The sequence below is a fragment of the Simochromis diagramma genome, unplaced genomic scaffold (genome assembly GCF_900408965.1).
Source record: "Simochromis diagramma unplaced genomic scaffold, fSimDia1.1 OVJJ01000381.1, whole genome shotgun sequence".
NCBI lineage: Eukaryota > Metazoa > Chordata > Actinopteri > Cichliformes > Cichlidae > Simochromis > Simochromis diagramma.
The window spans coordinates 451354-463987 of NW_024386737.1; the positions used below are offsets into that span (position 1 = coordinate 451354).

General features: G+C 38.8%; 1 protein-coding gene across 3 annotated transcripts in view; it reads left to right on the forward strand.

The window, feature by feature from the left end:
- Positions 1-12634, forward strand: part of LOC120717577 (voltage-dependent L-type calcium channel subunit beta-4-like) — a 23812-nt gene continuing 11178 nt past the window's right edge. The window contains exons 1-4 of one of the 3 annotated variants that reach the window (XM_040005721.1): positions 1-228; positions 1692-1775; positions 12097-12267; positions 12424-12546. In XM_040005721.1, coding sequence (XP_039861655.1) covers positions 166-228; positions 1692-1775; positions 12097-12267; positions 12424-12546 — 441 coding nt within the window. In that variant the 5' untranslated portion in view covers positions 1-165. Of the gene's footprint in view, positions 229-1691; positions 1776-6617; positions 7131-12096; positions 12268-12423; positions 12547-12634 lie in introns of those variants that run through there. The other 2 variants (XM_040005817.1, XM_040005884.1) reach the window with 2 other exon arrangements.

Here is a 12634-nt window from a genome sequence, read left to right on the forward strand (position 1 = left end):
CTCCCGGCGCGCGCGGCAGGAACAAGCAGCGGGAACACCTGTCTCGTGACGAGCGCTCATGTTCTCCTGTGTGGCGTGAAACTGGAGCACGCAGCCCGGAACCCGCCGCCCCTCCGCTGGGCTGGACCGGAGCAGCCAGCCCTCTGGACCGATGTCCTGGCCGAAATGTCCCGGCACATCTACATACGAAACAAGATTGGCGAGGGCATCCAAGCGCCCATCTTTCAGGTAGGTCAGGTGTCTTCAAGGCTGCTAGTTACAGTTGCGGAGGCTACATTTTAATTTAAAAGTGAAGAAAAAGTCTTTTAAATTTAATTAAAATAAAAATGTAACCAGAATAATTCAGTAGCTCAGTCCACTACAAGCGTTATGGTGACCGCAAAAGGTAGCTTTGTTTTAAAAAGAAAAACAACCCCCCGTTTTAATACATTATGAATATAGGCTTTAAAATACCTAACTGTACTGTTTTAGTATTTAAATATCGATGAGACCGTTGACACAAAACAAAGCAGATGGTCAACTCTTTATTTTTATTTTAACTTTGTGTTTTGCAATGCACATCTTCCCACCTTTATACTCTCTAGGTGACAGTATAGTTTAGATATTAAGAACAATAAATGAACTGTGTCTCGGGGAATAACAGATCAGTGATGTTTTACTTACGTAAAAGTTTTATTTTTTGAGTGGACTTTAGTTCTACTTAATAAACTACATTATTTGGAAATCTCGCTTTCATAATGGTTTTATTGACTTACTGATTCACCTCAACATAATTATTTTGAGCCTTTACACATGCTTTCTTCCTTGTTTATTTATGAATCAAAGCATTACAAAACAGATAGAAAAGACATAGTCATACCAGTGTGTCAGCATTTCATTGGCTTCAGTTTAAGGTGCATTCCACTTGATGTTTAAAAGTCATGCTTTTCATACAGTTTTTTTGCAATTTCAGCTCACAGAAATGCCTTACTTGCCTTGCATCTATAAAGAACATAAGACTGGCCTAAGCTTTCTAACAGTGCATCTATTTTAATAGCTGTGGTAGATATAAAGGGAAGGAAGTGCATCAGTCCCCCGATATCAGCCCCCTGCTAGATAGCTGATAATTTATTTTTCTCCAGTTTGATCGATCTTTACTGTGTGTAATAATAGCGGGTCAGTTCTTGGCTTTGGGCTCTTAGCTTGAAAGTGAGAGGCAGAAGAGGGATGGTGACCCAGATTAATGGCCCTGTTTTATAAATTCAGGGAAGTAGGCTCTGACTTTTTAATGGTGACATTGTCATTAACTCTGGAGATTTGAACAGAAATGGGGCAAATCACTGGCAGATAATTAATTTACCTCCCTGGAGATGAACTCTGTTGGTATATTTGGATTTTTTGGAGGAGAGCAAGAAAGAAAGTCACGAGTGAGGTAAGGAGAAAAGTAAGTTGGCAAGTGCAGCGTATAATGCAGAAACATATAATAGAAGTTAGCTTGTGTTGCATGTCAGATGGCTTGTAAGGTTGACCTTATCTAATCTTGGAAAGAGCATCAGCTGCTGTGTGAAGCACATGTGCCCGAATGTCACTTTGCATCATGTATTAGTCTCATGTGGCATTTCAGCAAGCGATCCAAATATAATGGATGTGCACAAGAAAACGTAAGAGTTGACACTGTAGCTGCTGGTTAAGAGTTCATTTTTTTCCGTCAGGTGAACCGAGGGACTTATTCCAGGAGGAGTCGCCTCAAGAGGTCTGACGGCAGCACCACCTCCACCAGCTTCATCCTCAGACAGGTACTGCAGGGAACAGATGCTCTGAATGGTTGTAAAATTGTGGTTTGACGTGGATATTTCTGTGCAAATCAAATTTTTCCCTAAATTAAATCCTTGTTAAGATATTTGCTTACCCTGTGTTGTAAATGGGCTACATCATACATGGTGTTTTTTACTGAACAGGATCTTCATACCTCAAGCCCCCCCCCCCCCCCCAGCTATTCATGATTTTTACTCTGCTGAGTTTCTGATTGATGATCACACATTTACGACATACACTGCTTTTGACTGCAGGGGGTGGTAAAGTGCCGGTAGTAGAAGGTGGCAGTGCACCAATAACATGTTTAGATGCAGTTATACAACATCTTTTCTTTCAACATAAAGTACTTAACAATATTATTAGGTCACCTGATATAAAAACAAGACAACACCAGTATTTTAAAAGTCAAAAATGTGTTCAAGCTAACAATTATATCATTATTTATTAGGCAAATACCAAATTGAATTCACATTTTCATACCCAAATCCGAGCTGGCACTCTGGACTACTCTGAGAATACAGAAATTAACAAAGCATAACAATCAAGCACTAAAATGAATTGCAAATAAATAACTATAATATTACATCTTAATCAAAAAATATCAATGTGCTTTACAATTTTTTTCTGTTTTTTTGTTAAGCAGTACATTTGAAAATTTATAAATAACAATAATAATCAGATTTTAGCATCAAATTTCTAATTTCTATTCAAGAGCTTGGATCAACCATTACAGAAGCATAAAAATGATGCTGCTAATTACCAATAGTGTTAATTTAGGGCAGCTGTGGCATAAACCCTACATCAGGCAGTGTCTAATACTGCATAAAATGCAAAATATGAACATTTACAGCATATCTGAATATGGTGTCATTTAGTTATTCCTCAAAACAATCAATCAGTTCTGGTGCTTTACTGGAAACATAAGGGGCAGTAGATTTTACTGTTTTATTATTGTGTAGTGTTGGTTGGTATGTTGAAAATTTTGTCTAATGATATCTTTAAAATTATTGGCGTTATAGGCAAAAGAGTGAAATTATTATTATTATTATTCTTGTTGTTATTATTAATCTATTTTTTGCATAAGCAGGGATTTATATAGGATTACAATGGCCCATTCCTCTGTCATTTATACATAAAAAAAGAAAAAATAGATCAAATATAACAACCAAAATAACCAAATAGTGTAGCATTCTTAGTCTCTATTAGAAAATATTGTGTTGTTGGCACAGGGCTGTGGAGTCGGGCCTCAGCAGGCTGGCTGTTCTGCTTTTAGGTTAAATGTAATGGTAGTTTTTGCTCCCACTGTTTTTACTCAGCATATGGCTCATTAGTGTTAATGTTTAATTAATGTTCCCATAGCTAAGTTGGCTTTTAAAAGTGGACTTACATTTAGACTTATATTTCCAAAATTTGGGGCAGAAATTATTCTGCATTGAGGAAAAATACGTGTTAGTCTTGAGTAAGATGTTGCCTCTTCTTCACCGAACAAACCAGTTTCAATATTTAAAATGGAAAAAAGTGCATAAAGCAGACACAGCTCGTCTGTTTTTATCAAAAGTTATTTTTGGAGCATATCTGCTCTCTTTTCTTCATCCTCCATCTGTCTTTACTGTTGTTGAATGTGGCACAGAGCCTGTCACAGCTCTCAGCAGACTCTTATTCATGGTGTTACCCAGCATGCTATACTCAGTGGTGTAATTTTTTTTTTTATAAATGTGCCGTTTCTAGTGTTAGTAATAGTTATTCTGTACTATTTTTTATGTTGAAGAAAGTTTATTTAATGTATATGAGTCATATGGTTGTGAGTAAGGCGGTCTGCTTAAAATACACTCATCAAGCTTCTAGTTGCCAGTAATGTAGTGCATTTAAACCCCAGTGCACATTTTGTTGGTTCACTGGTATATTAATATTGGAAAAATGAATTTTATGTTAAGTTGAGAGCAGCATCTGGGTACAGGGTATGTTAAATGTGCTTGATTATGGTAAAAATGATCAGTACTAAAGTACACAGCTATTTCGTTTAGTTATCATTAACATTTTAGCCATTGCTGAAAATTATAAACAATTTATATTTGTTAGTCTGTGTTCAAAGAGCTAAATCTAGGGGCTAAATGCTAAGAGCTAAATGTACTTTTCTTGTTGACCAAAGGCCATCTTTTGTCGTCTTGGCTCAAGCGAGCTAAACATTAATTTAATTTGAGCCTTTAGGTAGGCGCAGAAGCAAACCATTGTAAAGCATGAGCCAAAAAAAGTGTGAAACTGATTATTATTAGATTATTGTGCTGACAAGTTATAGTATATTTTTCAATTTGTTTAGACCAAATGTGAAACTGAAATGGTTAGCCAATTGAATTTGCTTATTTCTCTGTTTTGTGACTTAAAACTGAATTTCTTTGAATTTGGAACTGTTCATGTGATTCTATTTAAAAAAAAAAGGTAAACAACACCTTCTCATCACATTTGGATTTGACCATCCAACGAATAAGCTGATATTCTTTTTACTTTTAGACAAGATTTCCCTAATTTTTGTGTAGTGATTTATTGACTAATTTGCGCTCTACCCAACTGCTCAGAACATACAAACATGTGGTACCAAATGGGAAGCTGCAGAGTGCCCTCTGGTAGACAACCTATGCAATATCAGCACTCATAACATGGTTGAAGGGTGTTTCTCCATTCTTTCCTTCCGTTTTTAATATTTTCATTTGTGGTTTCATTTTTATTTAAAAATGATGATACCAGTCAATTGTCAAATAGCTAATATCTGCCAATTATATTGGTCTGGCTCAAGTATTTTCTTAATTGATTTGGAAATTCTTTAAGTTAACCAGAGTTTTCTAAAGCATGTGTCCACTAGGGCTGCCACAAACGACTAATCAGATCATGCATCCATTGAACGTAAAACGTACAGCTTATTGCACCAGCAGCATCTGCTCTTATATAACTATCATTAGCTTACAGCTTTAAGTGTTTCAGGTATGTGCTAACTAAAAATAAAGACAAGATGATAGTTTATTAAATTTTAATGAAATTCGCAGATTGTTTCAGTGAAGTTTAATAAACTCCTTGCTATCTAAAATATAACAGGACACCGGAGTATATTCTCCAGCATCTCACATTTCTGATAATCAGTTGTCTGCTTGACGTTTATTCAGCTGTGTAAAAACTATAACTTTAATCTCAGCCAAACCGATTTACTCAGGAACAAATAAAATACTGAAAAAAGCCAAACAATAACATTTTTAAGTTATCTAAGTGACTTATATATCATGTTTAACCTGAGTAGCGAAAGACGGCGGTGGGTTTGAAAATGATTTGCCGGGAGTCCGGTGTTCTCACCGGCTCTAATGAGCCTTGAACCCCGGCTAGCTATCGAGCTAGTGGGTAACAGACGTCTCCGAAAATTTCGGAGCGCGTTTGAAAATATGTGGTGTCTTGATAAACTGAGCAGATATTTGAAGTTTACACAGCTACATTCTCGCCTGAAAATATGTTTAACGTTTATTTTGTGACCCAGAAAGAATAATACGAGTAATATTGCTGCTGCCATTGTTGGAAATGGAGTAGGGCTGCGCTATGAATTCTGGGATAGGTTGGGCCACGAAGTATACACCCGACCCATCCTTCAAATCTGGGGAAATGAAGGGCGCATTTGTCGGAGTCTTCGTTGTGTCGCTGTAACGTAATCGGCCTACAAATGCGGGTAGAGGAGGATGCCGTTCCTGAATTTGGACACAGCTACGATACCGGACACTGCTTCTTCTTCTTCGGGGTTTAACGGCAGCTGACATCCTTGTACATGCAGTGCTGCCATCTTCTGTTTCAGTCCGTTATTACACTCTTAAATCCTACTACTTATTGCCACGTTTTTGGGATCTTACAAAGCTTCAAACGACGCATCGACTATTAAATTAGTCGTCGACGATTTTGATAGTTGACATAATCGTGACTAGTCAACTAATCGTAGCAGCCCTAGTGTCCACCCTTTTTTTTTTTATTTTCCAGTAGCTAAATAATCCGGTATCATAGATAAAAGAGATTATCAGCAAATATTCACCCACAAAATATTCATTTTTAAGTATTAGTTGTTTCAGTTTAGTTGGAGCAGACCTTTTCAGCAGCAGCTATTTTTGGCTTAGCACAGGTTTTACTGATCACATTAATTACGCCTGTGTACATAAATAGAACCGATTCTCTGCAGGTCTCATCAGTAACACCTGTGTTTTTGCACCATTTCAAATGAAAAGCGTTTGTATTCAACTGCCATGAAAATGGTTCCTTATTATTAATAACATATTATTTAAGCATTAACTTCTGACTGTGTGGAGAGGACTTTGAAACCACATTTAGGCCTTAATGCCAGGAAATGATTTATAAATATAAAAGTTACATTAACATTTAAAGAGATAAGGAGATAAGGCGTGTTTGGACTGTGATACCCTAAGAAATAGTACTTTCTATGTCTTTAGTAATTATTTTAAGTATTTGTTAACAAAAGATTGGCTCAGGTTCAATCCAAACCATTCAGTACCTGACTTTTATTTTATTTTATTGGTATTAGTGGTGTAGATGTGTCACAACCACATTAATTCTCAAAAGAAAATGAACTTCCATGAATTTAAATCCATGTTTCTAATAATGCTCCTGTTATTTTAGCTATTTAGCTGTTTTGTCTTTCTCTGGAGAATAAATAAGCAGAGTGAGAAAGAGAGGTAGCAAGGAAATGGAGGGTGCTGATCCCCCATCCCCCTCCCCCGATCCCTGCTACCTCCCCGCACTAACAAAAAAAAAAAAAAAAAATCAAGGAGAGCGCTCATCCAAGATGAGTGGACAGCCAGTCAGCCAATCAGCTTCTTGCACATTGGCTCTGTCATCAGGCTTGGATATTGAGGAAGGATCCACTGCTCTGCTGCTGCCTCTGCTGCTCTCGCTGTTGTATATGTGTGTGTGTGTGCGAGGAAGCCTGATGAAATGAAATGCCAGGATTGGGCTACCTCCAGGGAGAGCCTCTCCATCCTATAACGTGAGCCAGCCAGCAGCACTCTGGGATCGGGGAGAAGCTGCATCCATCAAGCGACGGGCCTCCGGAGGACCAGGCGTGATCCAACGGGAGGGGAGATTTTTTTTTTAAATCATTCTTCTCTGCTGTGGAGAGAAGGGATTGTTGTCACCCCCCACATCCATCCTTTTTTTTTTTAATCTGGGGCCCCCTCCTTCCTCGTCCGCCTACACTCTTTTTGTTTTTTACCCCCTCGTTCTTCTAGAGGCGCTCACTGGAATATCAAACCTCCATGTATGACAATTTGTACCTGCATGGATTTGAAGACTCGGAGGCGGTGAGTGTTTGGATGGGTGTGTGTGAGTCTGCTTTTGTGCTCTCAGCTGTGTGTTTTTTGATGGAAGTAGCTCACTGCACACACACACATATATACACACATATGAGGCCTTCGATGGGTAAGCCAACGGTACAGTGTAGCGTGATCGTGGGTTATGCTTGACTAGGAGGGGGTTGGGTGGGTGGGTGTTTGGCAGATGGCTTCTGATGTGTGACATTCACACTGTTGTGTGTGTGTGTGTGTTTTGCTTTATCTGCATGTGTAGTTGTGCATGTGATGGCAATCTGCCTATAAAGCTGTAAGATTGGACGTCAGGAAACCATCGGATCCAGAAGGAGCCATTTAGTGCTCATCACACTCATGAGGTGAACCAAGCCCAGATTCAAAGATTCAAAGATGCTAATCACTCGTTTCTCCACTCTGATAGATCCTCATTCCCATATTTGACTTTCTCAAAAATTGTCGAGCTGAGTGTTTTTTTTTGTTTTGTTTTTTTAATCTGATCGTGCCACTGTGTGCTGTAAGGGCTCTGACGAGGCTTGGCGAAACATGCATCGTGATGTCATGAAGTGGATTCTGATGCTGATGAGTCACATGCTGAAGCTACTCCATTGGATAATAGCTCAAGTGCTACAGTGCACCCTCAAATCTTCCGCACAGATACATGAGATTGAGTTGAGCAGTGATGCAAAAATCACATCGGGGGGGAAAAAGACGTTTTTATATAAAATTGGTGGACTTGTGAAAACCAGATTATGAGACACATGGTCAAGATTAAAAACTGCAGAGACTAATGTGTTCTGACTTGTAATCTAACATTTAGACATTGTGCCCAATGAACTGCATCCTTATAATGCAACTCTGTCATTATTTGCTCCTTTCTTTCTGACTTGATACCCTGAAACTGAAGCTCAGGCCTCCTGTTCTAAATTATCACTTCGCCTCCAAGTTAAAACTGAGATAACCCAAATTATATCATTATGACATCAGCAGGGTTATTTTCCCCCAGACCTGACAAAACTCCCTTTAGAGCCACAGATAACACCATGTAACAGCTCTCACAGGCTGAGGGTGAATAAACTGTACAGATGGACTATGTGTTTGATACAGCTGAAAAACAGCCAGCAGGAACATAGTGATGTGTTTGTTCCTCTGTAATCTTTTTGTTCTTGGAAGTCCTACAAAAACACCCAGTTAGTCTGGGATGGGATGCTTACATTTCAAATGAGCAGCATGCTGAAGTCAGGCCTTGCCACTGCTGGCTTGTAAAAAAAACAGCAAAAAAACAAAACAAAACAGAAAGTGCTTAGCTGTGATGACTAAATTGATTGATCTTCTTGGGAGTAATGGTCTTCCTTAATTGAATCATCATTAGTGGCTGATTGTTTAGATTAAAACAGCAGAAGGAAGCACTTGATCCAGTCGTGTTTGAGCAAAAAATGTTGCACTGAAGGAATTCCTACTGGGTGGCTGGATGAACTGCTGCAAGCCTAGCGGTTTTTTTGAGGCTCTAAGTGAAAGGAAAAATCCTGACAGGTTGCAAAAAAATGGACCACCGATATCCTGTATCAGATGTAAGGGATACGCAAGCAGGTGCCAAAATTTGTAAATTAAATGTACACGAATAGCATGCTAATAAGAAATTTTCAGCATAACCGGTATAAAAATGTTCAAATATCATCCAACAAAGTGACAAAAGCTCCTTTTCTCTGTCAGCAAACTACCTAATTAAGTACTTGAAGAAGATGACGACTTCTTATGCGCTGGCGATTGACATGCTAACATTAGCTGCAGGTCCTTTGGCAAATTTGGCTTTTAACCTATCAAATATTCTCCACTTACCAGCTTTTAGAGATATCATTCTTTTGTGTTTAACCAGGTGTTTCCGACAGGTTAGATGCATTGCCCTGACCAGCTTTGCATTTTGCACTACAAATGCTGCCGAGAGCATAGAGTCTGCATCGAGTTTTGTTACAACACCTGCTTTCAGCTCGGCACTGCCACCATTACCTTGCATTTGTTCTTCAACACATCTCAGGGGTCACGTCGCGTGGCCTCGCTCCGATTCTTCTTCTCTAACTCAGATCTGCTCTGTTGGTGTATAGGGGGGAAAAGTCAGGACAGTATAGTATTGCAGTAGTTGCACAGACACACCACATATTGATATTTTAATAAATACATTAAAATGCACTGACAATACCATTAACCAGAGATCTCTTATCCATCATTGTCCTGAGCTAACATTAGCCAAGAAAACTGAAATTAGATTGGCTCAACTAAAAAAAAACATCCAACAGTGGACACATTTAGCTGAACAAAGCTACCTTCTAATTTGGAGCAAGCCAACGGCTCAGTCACACGAGTAAAAACATGACAGCAACTGCTTTACATCTAAAATAATAATAGATGGCTGTCTGATTGTATTGAATTTTGTTTTACATATAATAGAAGGAGGGTAGAAGAGGACTTTACTGCTGGTTACCAGCTGGTTGTATATCTTAAATGTAAATTTCTGTATATGTAGATAGCAACAAATATGTAATAAAAAAAAAAGGGTTTATGACAGTGAATTACTGCATTATCAGAAACAGATTACATGTAATCACCAGCTTGACCCCAATCAATTGCAGACCGTCTGTCTTATTAAGCGAGGTTTTCGTCACAGTGTTGTTATGTTTGGCATTTGGCATTTTTTTTGACCCAAAACAACAAAAGAAAATCTGAAGTGAGATAACTTTATCTTATTAGACAAAACAGGTATTAACATAGTTTAACTTTAAGGACATAATTTGGAGCTGGTATTGGAGTAACATTGTATCGTGGGGTGCTTGGGGATTCCCACCTTTAGTGCTGTGGTTACTTGGTAGTTTTGACCCAACCCTGCTGATTAGAGGTCTTCAGTTTACACAGTGTGTTTTGTTCTGTAAAACAAGTCATGGGCAGATACTTGCATATGTTTGTCTTATAAAAGCAAACAAGGTATTACTGTTTTAACTGCACCAAGTAAGCGAGCAGAATAGACAGTCATGTTTGTTAAAAATAATTAACAATTTTTTAAAAACAGTTTTAGCAAGCTTTTTTTGTGGTCACATGACGTTTTCATTGAAAACCTTACAGCAAGGCCTGCACATTAATTTAAATCAAAAGGAAACTAATGCAAATCTTTTTCCCCAGTGGTCACTCTGTTTAGTGTTTTTTCATTGTTACTCATTAGTTTATATTTCATTTTCTTATTTTGATATTCTTTGGTTTTAATAGTCCATAGTAGCTTTATTTTTTCTGTAGGGAAAGGTGTTCTACCAGAAAAACCAAAATGTTGCCATGTGCATAAATGTCTGTGGTTATGTTTGAAGTATTTTCTGTAGCTGTGTAGACTGTAGTTTGACTAATACAGTTTCATGATTGTATGGGATGATTGCTTCAGATGAGTAAAAAACAACTAGAAGACATCTCTCACTCTGAGAACAGAGAATCATCTTCATCAATTAAATGTATGAAGACATGCAAACTGCTGACAGCACAAGAATAGAAATCCACTTTGTCTGAGATGCTCCTGGCAGCCTACTCTTTTTTTATAAATATATATATATCGTTGATTTTACCTGTTCTGCATTCAGTGTGCCAAGCCACCACTCAGTATTTGGCACTGTGATTGTAAGCTGATGCGCATTGAATCCCAAAACTTCAGCAAGTGATCCCATAAACATTTATCTTTATGGTGCTTAGCAGCTCAGATGCTTTCAGATAAAGCTAAAGCACATCCTTGTTTTGAAACGTGTCCTCTATCACCATGTGACTGAATGAACCTCAGAGCCTTTGTGCTTTTTTTTTGTCTTTTCAGGGAGAAAATTCAGGTCATTTGGGTGCATCTGTCCACACTGTTCTAACTTTTTCTTTAAAGTCCTTGATATTGGGACAGTGTTTCGCTGTGCAGAGATGTTTTTTATGTTAGAGGCCTTGAGTGTAGTTTTCATTTTCTTTAATAACCCTATCAGGAACAGAATGCTAATATTAGTTTGGATTAGCCATAACTTGATAACAAATTTAAAGCACTGTGACTATTTCCTGTTCTTGTTGGGCAGCAACTCTTGCTCTAGAATAATTTTGCCATGCTTAAAGACAACATACTCCCAACATACACCCATCAGGCATAACTTTATGACCGCCTGCCTAATATTGTGTTAGTCTCCTTTTTGCCACCAAAACAGGTGTGCTGTGGTATCTGACACCAAGATGTTAGCAACAGATCCTTTAAGTTCTGTAAGTTGGTTCCTTCTTCCCATAGTGCATCCTGGTGCCAGATATTCCCCAGGTAAGCGACTTGGTCCTCCACATGATGTAAAAGAAAATGTGACTCACTAGACCAGTCTACCTTCTTCCAGTGCTCCATGGTCCAGGTCTGATACATGCGTGCCCATTGTTGGTACTTTTAGCAGTGGACAGGAGTCAGCATGGGCATCCTGACTGGTCTGCAGCTATGCAGCTCCATATGCAACAAACTGCGATGCAGGGTGTATTCTGACACCTTTCTGTCAGAACCAGCATTACATTTTTTCGCAGTTTGATTTACAGCAACTTGTCTGTCTGATCACATGGGCCAGCCCTCTGTACCCAATCATCAGTGACTCTTGGCCACCACTGTTCCTTCCTTGGTCCATTTTTGATAGATACTGACCACTGCAGACTGGGAACACCCCACAAAAGCTGGAGTTTTGAAGATGCTCCTACTCAGTTGTTTAGCCATCACAATTTGTCCCTTGTCAAATTTGCTCATATCCTCATGCTTGAATATTTTTTTCTGACTCAAACTCATCAACTTTGAGAACAAAATGTTCACTTGCTCCCTGATATATCCCACTAACAGGTGACCTGTCAGTGGCCATAATGTTATGCCTGATTGGTGCACTTATCAAAAGATGTATCCAGTCTGTATAGTTTCAGTAATCTCTGTGATTTCTTTTCGTAGGGATCAGCTGATTCATACACTAGCAGACCATCAGACTCAGATGTCTCTCTCGAGGAGGAGCGGGAGGTGCAGGCTCAGGTCCAGAGCCAGAGCCCAAGCCAGAGTCAAGGACCGGGACAGAGCCGACAGGAGAGGGAACAGCAGGCTGCCGTTCAACTGGAAAGAGCCAAGGTAGACAGGCTGTGACAATGTTCATGCTAGTTTATCTTTATTATGGATTTTTTCCCAGATCAATAAAAAGTCTTCAAGTCTGTTAGAGTACGAAGTTTTTAATCATTTTAAATATACTTTTCTGATCCTCACTGAGCTTGTGTTTCCGTCCTTCAGAGTAAACCTGTGGCATTTGCTGTAAGGACCAATGTCAGCTATTGTGGCGCACTGGATGAAGATGTTCCAGTGCCAGCCACAGCCATCTCCTTTGACGCCAAGGACTTCCTGCACATAAAAGAGGTTAATGAGTACTTTGTATTAAAACATCATAACTACGGCATATATGTGATGATACAAAATTCAATTTGATCTGATCGCTTTTCATGTT